The 14,299-nt window shown below is 35.7% G+C and overlaps 1 protein-coding gene across 2 annotated transcripts in view; it reads right to left on the bottom strand.

Annotated features, from left to right (window-relative positions):
• The window catches only part of PXDN (peroxidasin), an 83,578-nt gene that overhangs the window by 51,984 nt on the left and 17,295 nt on the right, over positions 1–14,299 (bottom strand). For both annotated transcript variants that reach the window (XM_084201537.1, XM_084201538.1), the window contains exons 2-3: positions 5,023–5,094; positions 3,307–3,378 (exon numbers count right to left, since the gene is read on the bottom strand). In XM_084201537.1, the coding sequence (XP_084057663.1) occupies positions 3,307–3,378; positions 5,023–5,094 (144 nt within the window). The remainder of the gene's footprint in view (positions 1–3,306; positions 3,379–5,022; positions 5,095–14,299) is intronic.

Below are 14,299 nucleotides of genomic sequence, written 5' to 3'. Positions count from 1 at the left end.
AGACACCAAGAGTGGCAGAAAGCACAGAAGGAAATGAGACCTAAACTCAAATACATCATTTACCACTATTATGTCATTGACCAGGTACAAAACAAAGCTTGCATGCTCCCTGTTGGCATTTCTGGAACTGATGCACTCCACACAGTCCCAATTACCATTTACCATATGCTTATGGCAATACTTTCATCTCTGTCTCCTCATCTATGCATTTCATACCAGGCAATGGTGTGAACACACATTGTTGTTGGCAAAGTTAACTTCATTTCCCCTGTTTTATTTCTTTCACTTCCTTCATGTTATCTTCTAGCTCACTGCTCTGTAAATGTCTAATACATTTAGAGATCTTCTCCTTATCTGGAAAGGTTTTTCACAGCTAACCTATATTATATATTTTTCCATATCTCCTCCTGACTTCTTCCTTTTTTAACTCTCTTTCTTGTTTTCCACTTCTGATTCCAAATCTTCTAGTATTCTACATGTTTAAATGGTAATAATGTGCCTACCTTCAATTCCCAACTATCTTCTCTCTCAGAGAATAAACTGTTGACTTTTAGGCTTAGGAAGAATTATCTTATCGAGTTTCTACAAATTTACCTGCATCTATATTAAAAGGTTGGGAAGCTTACTAAAGAGCTTTATTGCCAACACTGAGGTATATGGAGTAAACTCAGATGGACAGAAAAGCAGAGAACCAGAAAAAAAAAGAAAAAAAAAAAGTACCCTCTTAGTTTCACAACAAAACAATAATTACATTTCTTTCTTTCCAACCTTTAGTATATTAATACAAAATGAAATTATTACCATAAACAGCACAACAAAATCACACAAAACTGCTTTACAGTTGCCAGAATTTCAATTACATAAAGAACAAGATAATAAAAAATCCTAAAAAAATGTTAAAAAATTATGTGCACAGTTTTCTTTTGATGATGTAAAGACCAACTTTTACAGTGATGAACACTTTAAATTGAGAAAATATTACTCTTCATCAAAATGTGTTCTACATACAGATTATTCTGGTAACATACACTCCTCATAAAACTCTAAGCTCAACTTCAGAAAGGAATGGCACCAAGAAGCATTTGAAAATCCTGATTTAGATCCTGTTGAAAAAATGTTTGTTTGAAAGTGCAAAAGCTGATCTTCAGCATACAGCAGTCATACAGGAATGGATCTTAACATCTATCTCTCAGAGACTGGCTTTTAAGAAAAATAAATATGCTGTGGTATACTTTATATATTTTATATAAAATATATATAATTGTGAATATTTTTAGATTTATATATGCATTTTTACTAATAGTTATAGATTTTATATTCATATATACTCACATTTTGATAAATCAGGGACACTGAGAAATGACAGATTTGTTAAGATTAATAAAGGAATTCTATATTTTCAGAACCACATGCAATCCAGTACAAGTTGTCATAAGAACAGAAGTAACATCATGGATCAATTATGTAGTTTTATGAAACATGACAGTGCTAGTTAGGTTTGCAAATACCCACAGGACCAGATGATACTGAACCTCAATTCTTCCAGGTGATTTGACTTTTATAACAGTACATTCTGAGCAGCATTTCTAATTTTTGTACAATCTCTCCCCCCTGATTTCTACTTCAGTGAATCCTAGCGGAAAGAATTGTTTTGATTTGTTCCCTTCATTTCACAGGATACAGTTAGCATTCAGTTACTCAGCTTAAACTTTCACTGCTGAACAACATTGATGTGTTACATTTAAATCTTCTGTATTGATAACCTGACCAGTACCTGACCAGAAATTTTGTAACTTAAAGGCTATTCAATTTAAACATTTGTCACAGCCATTGAAACAGGCAAAAAACCCCTTTGTTTATTTTTTCAAAACAAAGGATAACTTTAAAGAGCTCTCTGCAGTTGAATAAATTACCCCACTGATCTTTATATTTAAATTTTCAGGGAACAACAGGAAAATAAAAAGATCTTCCTCTTAATAATACAGATCCTGAAAGCCACTACTACATGTATATGAAAACAAATCAGAGTTCAGTTATCTTTTTTTGCTTTTTCATTGAACTGAACACACTGCATTGTTAAGCTTTATTTCTGGTTTACTACAGCTAGGAAAAGGCAAGCATGTGAAAAAAAAAAAAGTAATGAGTCAAGAAAAATCTTTGTACAGCTGCTGACTATGGAAAGAAGTTCAGCAAACCTCACATAGTAAAATCTTATGTACTACACTACCAGAACCATCATGCAGACATTTCTTGTAACAAATACAGTCATCATGGACTTTAATCATTCATTGGCAACTGTGTTCAATATTCTTTTCCCTCCTATTGTGTAGAGGTTAAACAGTTTCATTACTGAAAGACAATACACATAAAAAGGAAAGCAGGAAACGTAATCAAGCACAACTTGGAAAAACAGGCAAATGTGTCTGCACAAATTTATGCAATTTTCTCCCTGTTCCCACCTCCTTAGAGGCCTTCTGGCTGTATTCTTGAAACTGCATGGAAAATTCAGCTTCTGAATTGTTTCCAAAGCAATGAAATCTCAATGTGACCTTTTTCTTCTGTATGTCAGTCAAGTGACCATCAATCAATACTCCAAGACAATGGGGTGAAACTTTTCTAAATGACACTCCATAAGGTTGTCCCCAGAAACTAGAACTGAGAATCCATGACAACTAACTATGCAGCTTTAGTCTATTATACAGACAAAAATAACATTTTGATGCCTTTTTTTAATTCATGTAATTAATAACCTTGGTATGTTTGTTAAAAAGAGAGAAGTTAGGTTTAAAATATACAGGCTGACTGAAGACCTAGAACTAACAGCAAATCATGTACATACTCTGGTATTTTGGGTTTGAGTGAATTTTTCATTTATGAATTCAGTGAAAAATTTAGGGATAGTTAATAAGCTTAGGTAAGTTACAAGCTTCTGCAGACACAACCTTTGGACTAGCTTCTTTCAAATCACTTTTCAAAAGACAAAAAGCACCTATGTGAAGATTTCAGTGAACCATTGAAGAGGTAGTTTCCTTCACCTTTCAATGCATCCTTTTTTAAATTAGAAGTTGCATATAATAAACAAGCAACTAGTAAGTCCTTTAAAATGGATTTCCTACAGATAGCAGTCTTTTATTAGCAACAACTTAGCAAAATACAGTTGCCCCCACTCTATAAATTCATTTCAGAGACTTTCAGTGCAGTTTATCTCCTGATATAGTGGGTCAGATAGAAATCACCATCTCAGATTAGAACACTTTCTCACTGAAGAAGCTGTTACACAGTGAAGTGACATTTCATTTAACTTACAGATATTTCAGATTTTCAAGATCTTCAAATGCCCCACTAGGAATTCTTTTGATTTGATTGTTGTTTAGAAGCCTACAAAAGGAAATAAACAACCATTTATTTTAACATAAAGAAACACTAGGGGAAAAAAGTGCAAAAGCAGGGACAATTTAGTATTAAACAGAAAATGCTTTTACCCCTAAGAGTAACTGTTAGAGAAAAAAGGTTATGTGCTTACAGCTGCTCAACCACTGTCTTGCAAGTGAAAACCTGAAAAAATTAGACAGTTGTAAAAAAATAAATAAAAAATACCCAAACCCACAAAAACAGCAACAAAGATAAACAAACAGAACCCCAAACCCAAACAAAAAAACCCACCCAGAAATGGAATAATGTAGTTTCTTGCAGTTGTCTGTGATGTAGATGAAGGGGAGAAAAAAACCTGTTGCATCAAGTATACACATCAGTTTGAAACTGATATAAATAAAGATTTGTTATAATGCAGGTGCATTAAAGTGACTTTTCCCAGATGTTTCTTAGCAATATCTTGTGTACTGGCACTTTACATCGTACAGGAACACAACTGTCTGTATGCACAGATTTGCACCCATCCCTCATGCACTGGTTTTACAAAGAGAAAGGAATTCAAATTTAATGTATCCTGTCTTTATTTGGGACTTGCGAATATCAGATCAGTGATTTGGACAGTGAAACTTGAGCTGGATATCTGGCAGAAATTGTAATTCAAAACTGGGGATCAGCTGCAAACAGAGGTATGATCAAAGGAGACTGGAAATAGGGACAGTTAGTAAGAATATCTTGGCAGCACAGATTTGGACAGCATACATTTTGGGGAAAGTCCTATCCTTCCTTCTGGTGTGAATGTAGAGTACAAGATGTGTCAGTATATTTGTCATGATTGCCTGCAGATAAATGATGATCCAAAGCTTACTGACATCACTCCTGTATTTCAGCTCATGCACTACTTGGGCCCTGGGAAACAGACACATTGGCAATCCTGAGTTATGTACATTTAAAAGAAAAAATAATTGTCTGTCTTAATTCCTTCTAGTGCCTACTAATATATTAAAGAAGAGAAACATGCATGCATTTGTTTTAAAAGTGATGCCTGAAAGAATGATAGGAGAGATACAAAGTTAAAATTATAATACTCATACTAATTGTATTACAGGCTGTAAAAAGTCTTTTAGAAAGACTTTTCTTCACAATCGTAAATGATAAAAAAGACCTTCATAAAAGGCAGCTCAGTAGGAACAAAACCATCTGACTCCTGCCAGTCCTCGTAAGCACATTAGAATAGGAAACTTCAGAATATTCAAATTTGTCAAATATTTTGTAACTGTAACACATTTGCACATCTCAGCCTTTGAACAGCTTTCTTGTAACCCCATGGTTTATTATGTGATATTACAGCAAAACAATTTAGCACCACGTCAAAAAAATTTACAATAATGGTCAATTTTTCATGAAATTCAATCAAAGCATATTAGTAAAATAGTAGTATGCAAATAATTTTTTTTTTATTTTGATAAACATACACGTGTTTTTGCCTTCAAATATTTTGGTCCTAGCCCCCACTTTGCCCTACTGTGTAAATGCTACAGCTCAAATTTATGAGACTACTTACCTGTGAAAAGTGAGCAAATATGACACATAGACCAAATTGATCATATTAAGTCAAAAGGGAAAGGGCCTTAGGGTTGAAAAAGAACTTACAGTGTGTTCAGGTTTTTAAGCCGTCTAAACTCTCCAGGCTGGATTTCTTTAATCCTATTAAATCTTAGGTCTCTGTAAAATGAAAAAAAAATAAATCATGTTATTAAAAGCTATGTATTTTTTCCAATGAAAAAATGAACAAGCACAAGTCTTTTGTGATAACTGACCAGCCTCTGTTCACAAAACACAACTTTTGACCGAAGCAAAACAAATGCAAAGGCTGTTTGAAAATTTTAAAAGAGGATTCACCAAATCCAGTCTCAGTGGTCAGCTGAAGGCTGTATCTAAGTTAAACCTGTGGTCATCAAGTATGTTCTCTTCCACAGTGAAGCAAGGTGTAATGGATTGTTCAGTATTTCACTAAATTGAATTGTCTCTGTACTTTAAAAGTTGTCTGTAAATAATACCGTAGGACAGAAATGCTTATTTATAAATAAACAGATACAGAAACATTTGCATCAGAAAAGAAAATCATGAAAAAGAAGACACAGATTAAGACTTTTAAGCTACTCAAGTCTTTAGTTCTGAGTAAGGAGGCTTAAGTGACCTATGTTGTCTTGCTTTTAAAACATGTAAACTCAGTGGCCTGAAGCTAGATATTTCCTTATTTAATTTTACTTTCTCTTATTTTTTTATATGTTTCTACCACCTTCCATTTCCTGTTAGCTCTATAGCTTAGTGAGAAGTTCTCCAAGAAGAAGGAAATCTGCTTCTCAACCAAAGTTCTGAAGAGAAAGCAGAGACAGGGAGCAAGGTGGAAATGGAGCAGGGATGTGGGGAAACACCTTGGCTGTGCCAGTCTCACCCCTCTCCTTCTGCTGAGAGCAGACAACAGAGCTTCCCACCTCTGGACCTCCTGTTCTCCCCTGACAGCAGCTCAGACTGGTTTAACCAACTGGTGAGAACCAGCAATAAACCCACGCAAAAGTACCCAAAACAACCAGGAAATCATTTTCTGCCTGATAAGCAAAATGGACAGGCTTCCTGGGAGAGCACTCAGGTGAGAGGAGGACTACAGGACCAGAGGAAAGGAAGCAGGTTGATAAGTCTGTCCTCTTCCCTAGCAACAGACCAAGGACACCAGGACCTTATGGTGTCTGGCAAGCAAACAGAAGGGCAGCAAATGCAAAGTAAGTAAAATCTAAGACTGTGATCACATGTCTTAGAACACACACTTACCAATTGCTTTCAAAAAGTAGGATATAAATGTGTCACCACTGTAATCTGTGCACCATGCCTGGTCTCAATTAAAACAAATATGCTCTGCATTTTAACAGGTATTATGTTAACAAAAGTCTCTCTGCAATTGGAAATACAGAAGAGCGGACAAAATGTCAGCTGCATCCCAATCCCATGCAAGCCCACTGGATGAGGCTGCATTAATGGCAGGTATGGTTGTCTGAAGTCTTTCATGGAGAACTTACTTAAGCATCATTCCTCATGAATCCACCCATCAGGACTTGTTCAGCTCTGGAATAATGGCCTCAGAAGGGCCTTTTCTACATAAGTGGTTTAGGATGTGGCCTACATTGCAAGGAAAGGATTAGACATGTGGTTCTGTTTGTATTACACTCCAACAAAACACTTGATCAGTGACTGGAATAAATGAGGGATGCAAACTTCTATCTCTTATTTAGATGTGTACTTAAACTGCCTGTAGATGTGCTGCACAGCCCCTTTACACAACACTCAGTGAACTGAGGATTTCCAGATTTGGAAGCACAGATTTTCACAGCTCAAACTTGTTCTTCACAAAAGCACTTCTTCAGTTCTGCTTCAACAGCATTACATTTTGCTCATCACTCAGATGTTTTATGTGTCATACATATATGTTCCTGATGAGAGGGAGGTGCCTCTGAACCTCAGGTGCCAAGATATTCTAAACAACCGCGGCATGTCATGTCCTGCACTGAGAGAAGATACAGCAGATCCCTCAGTAAGAATCATTGGACTTGACTTACCACTTTACTTTTCTTGATTTTTCTAGATTATCTGAAAGTTTATTGTGTTCCAAAGGAGAACTTTAGTTTTGATTAAAATATTCAAAAGTGCAAAACTTAAATATTCTCAAATGGATTACTGGAAACTGAGTATTTTTCAAAAGCCTCAAACTACCATTACTACTAGCAATATTTAGCTCCTAAAAACCTCTTTTTTTAGATATGAAATAATGTACATTCATCCATATGAAAAGCAGGCCTAGTCCCTACTTCAGTGCAAAGACAATAAGCAAAAAATTAACTTTCATGCATGCAAACAAGGAGCCAGGACACTAGGTCAGCAGCAAAATGACCCTTTTGATGTATCCACTTTGATGTATCTACTCTGCAGTAACTCATGAGGATATCTGGGGATTAAGAACACCAAGCAAAGTAATTACATGCATTATTGGTGCTGCATGTAACATCATATATAGTGGTATTTACCTCAACTCCTAACACTATTGCCCTTCTCATATGAAGTTGTTAAAGCTAAAGAACACATCAAGTTTGAAATTCTACCCATTCATTTTCATTCTACATAAAGATATGAGAAAAAGGAGCCGCAATAAAACACAGCACATAAATTTTCTCTAGAGAACAGTATATTTTGTATCTGTAAGTAAAATTATAAAGAATATATATGTTTTGTTCAAAGTCAGTACTACAATTACATTAAAATTGGAGGGAAAAACAATGTTAACCTTACTAAAATGTAGGATTATAATTTTGGTCCATTCTTTCAAAGAATATTTCCTTCTTCAAAGGAAGTAACATTTATCAGTGTTCACTCAAAGTATTTTCATTAATTTTCAGCACAAAATTCTCCAACATAAAGAGTTAAACAGCTCTCAAATTAAGAAGATAAACTTAAATCATAACCACTGAAGATTTCTAAAGAAGAAATCTGTCAAACTGTGATAATTTCCCTATACAACAAGAAAATAAACAAGTGGATAAAGAAAATAGATTTTTCATTGTATGCATTAGTTTAGGGGGTGTGGTATATGACATTCACATAAACAATAGAGGAAAATCTCTGTAAACCAAATGTTCAACTGCTAGGGGAAAAGATATGCAAGACTAGTCATTGAAGTGAAAGATTGCACCCAACAGAATTGGCAGAAATCAGATTCAGGAAAAGGAAAATAAAAGGCAAAAAACTTTAGTTATCACTGTCATACCATAATAGGAAGAAAAAAACAAAAAACCAAACCCATTCCATACTAAACAGAAGCACCATGTCTCAGACTTGAAATGCCATGCCCCCATAGCACAGATACCATATCCAGCTTATGATAACAGAATGATTTCAGGGAACAGAAGAGCTCAGAGCAAAAGCCCAACAGCAATCGGAAATGTCCCCTTGGAGAGTGAACGGCAGGAATGAGGACCGTGTTAAAACTGAAAAATGAGTATGGGTAGCACAAATAGGCCATTGTGGAGCAGACCTTCAAAGGCACTTTGTGCTGCTGAAATAATGTGTGGTCAATCAGCATGATGAGGTTTCTTGACCCTTTTTTTCTGACTAGTTCCGGCCCAACTGTGCCACATGACTTTCACTCACAAAAGCCTGTTCCCTGCCCAGTCAATTCTCTTTCACCTTTTTCGCTGCTCCCCATTTCACTCTTACAAACTGGCAAATCCTGGCTGGATGCTGTGCTTTGGACCAGAGCAAGCCTGACTCCCACTGACCCGCCAGAGTGCACCACCAGGTTAAAGCAGCAGACTCGGGGAAGCCACTCAGTTGTCACTGTAATTTTTCCCCCTCCCAATCTCTAAACAGTAAATGAAATGGCCAATTAAAGAAATGCAAACACCTATGATGATGGCATTGAATTTTAGGGTATTTAACAACTTTTGCATAACAATTCAAAGCTAAATGTCATGCATTTGGTTTTTAAAAGAAAAATCTATTACACCTAATTCAGATTCTCTCTTTTATTACGTGTTTCAAAGTGAAAATATTTACTCCTTAAAATTGTAGCTAGACAACATAATTCAAGTTGAAAAAATCCCCTTCAGCCGCACAGACTTCCCCAGAAGCCAAGCCCATCATTTTGAAGCATGTCTTGCCTGAATTGAATTACACAAACAAAATGTGTCCATGATAGCCAGCAAACTGAACACTCTCAAGGGTTATTTTATTCCTGGCTGCACTCAGGAGCTCTGTTCTGCGCTAATCCATGGAGCATGACCAGGAAATGTTCGGCAGAGCGCGAGGCTGCGTGGGCCAAGAACGTGCCAGGGAGCAGGCGGTCAATTTAGCAATTGGATGCCCCTGAGATTCACATTCCAGTGCCTGGGAATGGCCGTGGTCCCACAGCCCTGCAAGCAGCCACGGCCAGGACATGTGCCAGGCAGGGTGTGCACGCGCTGGCTTTGCCGGCTCCCTGCGTTCCGTCACCTGAACAGCGCCCTGGGAAGATCTCTAAGGCCCAGATGGATGGCGTGGAAGTAAACACAATATTTGTGTATGTTTCCTTTTCTGTCACAAAGCAAATGAGAAATGTGCTGCAGACACTTTTTGTCTGGATGAAAGTGAATCCTGTTCTTAATAAATTCTTTATCTGAGCTAACAGCATCCATTTGTCTCCCCTCTTTGCACTGCCCATTTTTAACTATTTCCAATTTAGCATTGAAAATTGACTTTTAACAATATCTTTATTTAATTAAACACAGTGAAAATTTCTAAGTATATAAAAATTAAAACCCACTGCTATCCCATAAGATCCAATGCTTCCATGGCACATTCTAGCACTGCAGGACATTCTCTGAAGCTTGCACTGGTAGTGTGCAGTAATGAAAGATAGGGTTTCTCTCTTAAAACATCCCAATGGGGTACGGCAACATTGGGCCATATGAATGCATTGCAAGTTTACAAAATAATACCTTATAAACACTAAAGACCTTAAGAAATATTTGGACATATGACAGTCACACAGGATACACAGCAAACAGTACAAAACTGACCTTAAACATCAAGCAACTTACAAGAACTAATTAGACAAGTTTCTGTTTGGAATTCCTATGAGAGAAAGGATTGTTTTGACTTAGATCAAACCATGCACTGAATGTAAAAGGGCAACTTTTATATAAAATGCCTAAAGTGCAGTTTTCCTTTATTCTTTTTTTTCTAGTTATTTCTAAGCAACATACAGGGTGGAAAGGTAAGGATTGTAATTTTATTACTTTTATAAAGGGTTAGACTTCATGTATTTCAATAATATTATTTCAGGTCCCTTTTTGCGTATGCTTGAATTTTAAAGATTCTGCTGCTTCATCAAATTCAGAAAAATCATTAACTGTTTTAAGTCAAATGGATTTAAAGTAGGGTTGTGAAGAACATATCGTGTGCCCTCATCATGCACCTCAAGAGGCCTTTGGATCACCTTTGGATCAGACTGTGCATACTCAGCACCAAAACTGGTCACTCCCAGGCATCACTCCACCAATGCTCACCCCTACCAGTCTCACACAATAAGCACTCATTAGTCAGCAGTTATTACAAAAAGTGTCCTCCTAAGCAGGACAAATGTGAAAATTCCTTATAAAGAACTGCTGGAACAGCAGTGGGAAAGACACCAGGACTTCTCCTCTGCGTGGTCCATCCCAGCCATGTACTTCTCATCTCTCCTTGAGGACTGGGCATCCTGTGACTTATTAGGGCTTGGAGGATGTTCCAAAGATCCCCCCATTGCTAGAGATTATACTAAAAATGACTTTCAGTTTTTCAATTTTAAGCTATGTCAGAAAAAAAATTGTCATGACCCAATATTAAGATCTTTAATAAAAAAATTAAACCCAAAATTTAACGTGTTATGCTACTGCTTCTTCTACAGTCATCTTTCTATATATGTACATATAATTAGCCAATTGTAACATGGATATAGAAACACTGTATTAAGTGATGATGTAACTAAAAACCTTTCTCTTTGGAGATATTGCATGTATGGAAAGCTTAACATAGGACATTCACAAAAAACTCACACTGCATTCCACAGAAATGAGACAATTAAAGAGATTTCAAATCTAGCATCACAACTACAAGTATTCTTGGTTACTCCTACCTACAGGATAGAAATTAAAGCAAAAATATAAATAATTTTATTTAAGGTTCATTTGCTTGGGTGTAACAGTAAGATTTACAAAATGTAGTATAAGGAAAGAGTTTCTAACTTTAGCTGCTAGAATTACCAACACAGCCCCAAAATCTTAGACTAAAGTAAGGGAGATAACTTAGTTTGCTTGCACACTTTTATTCCTATTATTAAAAAATGCTTGAGAGGAGAATTCTATATGCAAAAGGAGGATTCAAAGCACAACATGTAATTTGATTTTCTGTTTACACCTCTCCCGATACTGTAAAAGATAAATGCAAAAATAGACTTTTGATCCGATTTCCTTCTCACATTATGGAATAAATTTGTTACTGTTTTCACTGTTAAGGCTGAGGAGGGCAAGCAGCTGGTCAAACCAAGCACTCATTAGTTGTACTGACGCCAACCAATTGTGCAACATGGAGCTATGTCTTACATAGAACTTTTTGGTCAGACCTACTTCATGTGACCTGGACTTCCCAACACAGAAGATCCCTCTAATAGTTTGTTAATCTCCAAGGATCTGTTGTAAGCTTTTCTAGTCCAAAAATGAAAATGTCCTCTTACTTTGCTTAATAACACCAAATGCAAACAACAGAACAAGCTAAACACCAAATTGCACTTACACTTGCTATATTTGTTGTAGGGACTATTGACCAGCATACTGCTCCCAGTATCACAGAGTAAAGACCTTATTCACACATTCATACTAAGGAACACTACATAAAAAAGAGAGTAAGTAAAACTAAACCATTTTTAATAAGTACTAAATCGTAGGAGTGTCTCCAAAACCAGTATCTGTAAATACAGAATAAAGCAAATTTACCACCAGAAAACTAGAACAAAGTATTCAAACTGAAGTTTTGAAGAGCTGCATTTTTTTTAGCCAGTCATATTGAAAGCATCTGATTTGATACTTTAAATTGAGAATAGTTGTGTATCTGTTAGCTTTGGACAAGACAAAGGCAATTTGGATGAAACCAACTTAGTCATAAATACACTGTTTCAAATGCCATGCTGACCCATTAATGACTTTTATTACCAGTCCTCATTTGAAAGCAAAATACTAAAGCATTTACCAGTGAAACCAAATTCTGATTTTTATTAGCAATTAAGTATCTCATTACCTAGTTTCAAGGGTTAACCAGTACTACAGCATCGATTTAAGACATGAATGAACTTAAAATTTAGATGTATTTCCTCAGCTAAGGAAAATCATCACAGCAGCAAAATGGAAAAATCTGAAAGAACACTACTGTCTGAAGTATTTTAAAAATGGACAGGTTCTCAAATGTCCAACCTCTGCTGCAAAGGTAGGTGCTTTTAAAAGGTCTAGTGAAAACTATTTAAAGCTAAACCACTTCCTCTATAAGTGATTGTAAAGTGCATGGTAATATAATCTTCATTACTTTAATCTGACAAATTGAAAGGAGGTAGTGGCAGAAATAATGCAAGCTTTAAAATTACGGATTTATCATTATCACAACATTCTGATATTGAGGGATATAAGCAGTCTGAGAAAGATGCTTATGTGAAACACAGTGCACTTGTTCATCTGCAAGGCTAGTTATGAAATGCTGATTGGCAACAAGAAGTGACAAAATGGAAAATAAATTCCTTCAGCTGTGTGATCTATACTGAATCTGGAAAAAAAGTGCAAACTAGCTAATCTCATTTTCCTTAAAAAAAAAAGGGAGCAATTTAATAGATAAACATTAGATTTGTGGATCTATTAGATTTAAAAGGTAAACCAATAATTTAAGTTTACATAATTGCCATTAGTGTTCATAAGGTAGGAATTGTCATAACCAGATGATTTCACCATTGCTAAATCAAAAAGAACAAAATAAGACACATTTTTTTCCCTAACCACTGCAGATTAATTACTACCCAGCAGAAATAACCTATACCTTGAACACCAAACCGCTATGTTTCTCAATACAGAACAAAAGATCTGCAAATGCCAGCAAGACTGCATTGCTTATGTCTACTTTATTCTTATTCTTTTTTATTCAAGGTCATCCCAGCAGGAAATGAAAAACAGCCATCAGCATAGTAAAAACATTCAAACAGAGCAGAGCATGAAAATTGCACAAAAGAGGTTATATAATCAAGTCAGTGGAGTAACTGGATGATGTCAATGGCACTTTAATGCTGCTTTAACTACTGCCCTGTAAAAAATGTGTCACTTTGTTGAACAAACAAAGACACAGCCACCACTTAAAAAAAAATAAAACCAATCCCTACTTGCAGCCATAGCACTACTTACAGTAATCATCTCTGTTAGCAGTGTAACATTTGCTAGAATTCTAGAGGAACCAAGTTTCTGTGGGGTTTTTTTGCCTCCTTTTCAGATTTAGCCCTAGAGCTTCTTTTACAAACAAAATTATATCATTCTTCTTTTTCCTGGTGATTCATTTTCTGGATTAATCTTCCCCAGTCTAATTACTACATACAATATGTCATTTTCTCTAATTTATATTGAGATATTTTTATTATCTGTACATTAGCATGCAGCACATAAAAAAAGCCCCTGCATTTTGAGATGGGAAATTAAAACATTATTCTTACATGGTGAGAGGGTATTTAGTATACTGTAATAGTATTTAGTATACTGTAATTTCAGTACCAAAAGTAAATGGTAGGACCATAAAAATATTGAAATCTGTTGAACAGGATGCAGAACATTTGTCAGTACTCACCTTAATCACAAACCTATGCTTCAGAAAACATAAATAATGAAGTCTAGATGATATATCAATCATCTAATGAAAATAATATCTGATTTGCACAAATATGTACAATTTGTTAACAGGAACTTTGTGTTCACATGTCTTAAGAACTATTTTATCAGCTACAGCTTTGGTGAATGCACAGCTTATTATATATCCTTCTCCAAGAGCTAAGGATTTGTTTTAACTAACAATTATTTTGCCATTACAGTTGAAAGGAAAACATTTAAATGTTAATTCAATGAAATGCACTACAGTATTGTCTTACTAAGTCTTTAGATCCCTTTGCTGCCCTTGTAGCCAATATTTCTAACCAGCCATTAAAAGTGCCATTAAAAGGACTCAAGTGGGATTTGCTGGTCCAAAGCTTTAGGCCTGTAGGCTTAATAAAAATTATACATGGAAATTTTACCGTGGTGTGATTGTGGCTCTTCATCTCATCCACTTTCAGAGTCCTTCAATATTC

The sequence above is a fragment of the Fringilla coelebs genome (assembly GCF_963513975.1).
Source record: "Fringilla coelebs genome assembly, chromosome: 3".
In the NCBI taxonomy this organism is placed as follows: domain Eukaryota; kingdom Metazoa; phylum Chordata; class Aves; order Passeriformes; family Fringillidae; genus Fringilla; species Fringilla coelebs.
This window is presented reverse-complemented; position numbering and strand designations above follow the sequence as displayed.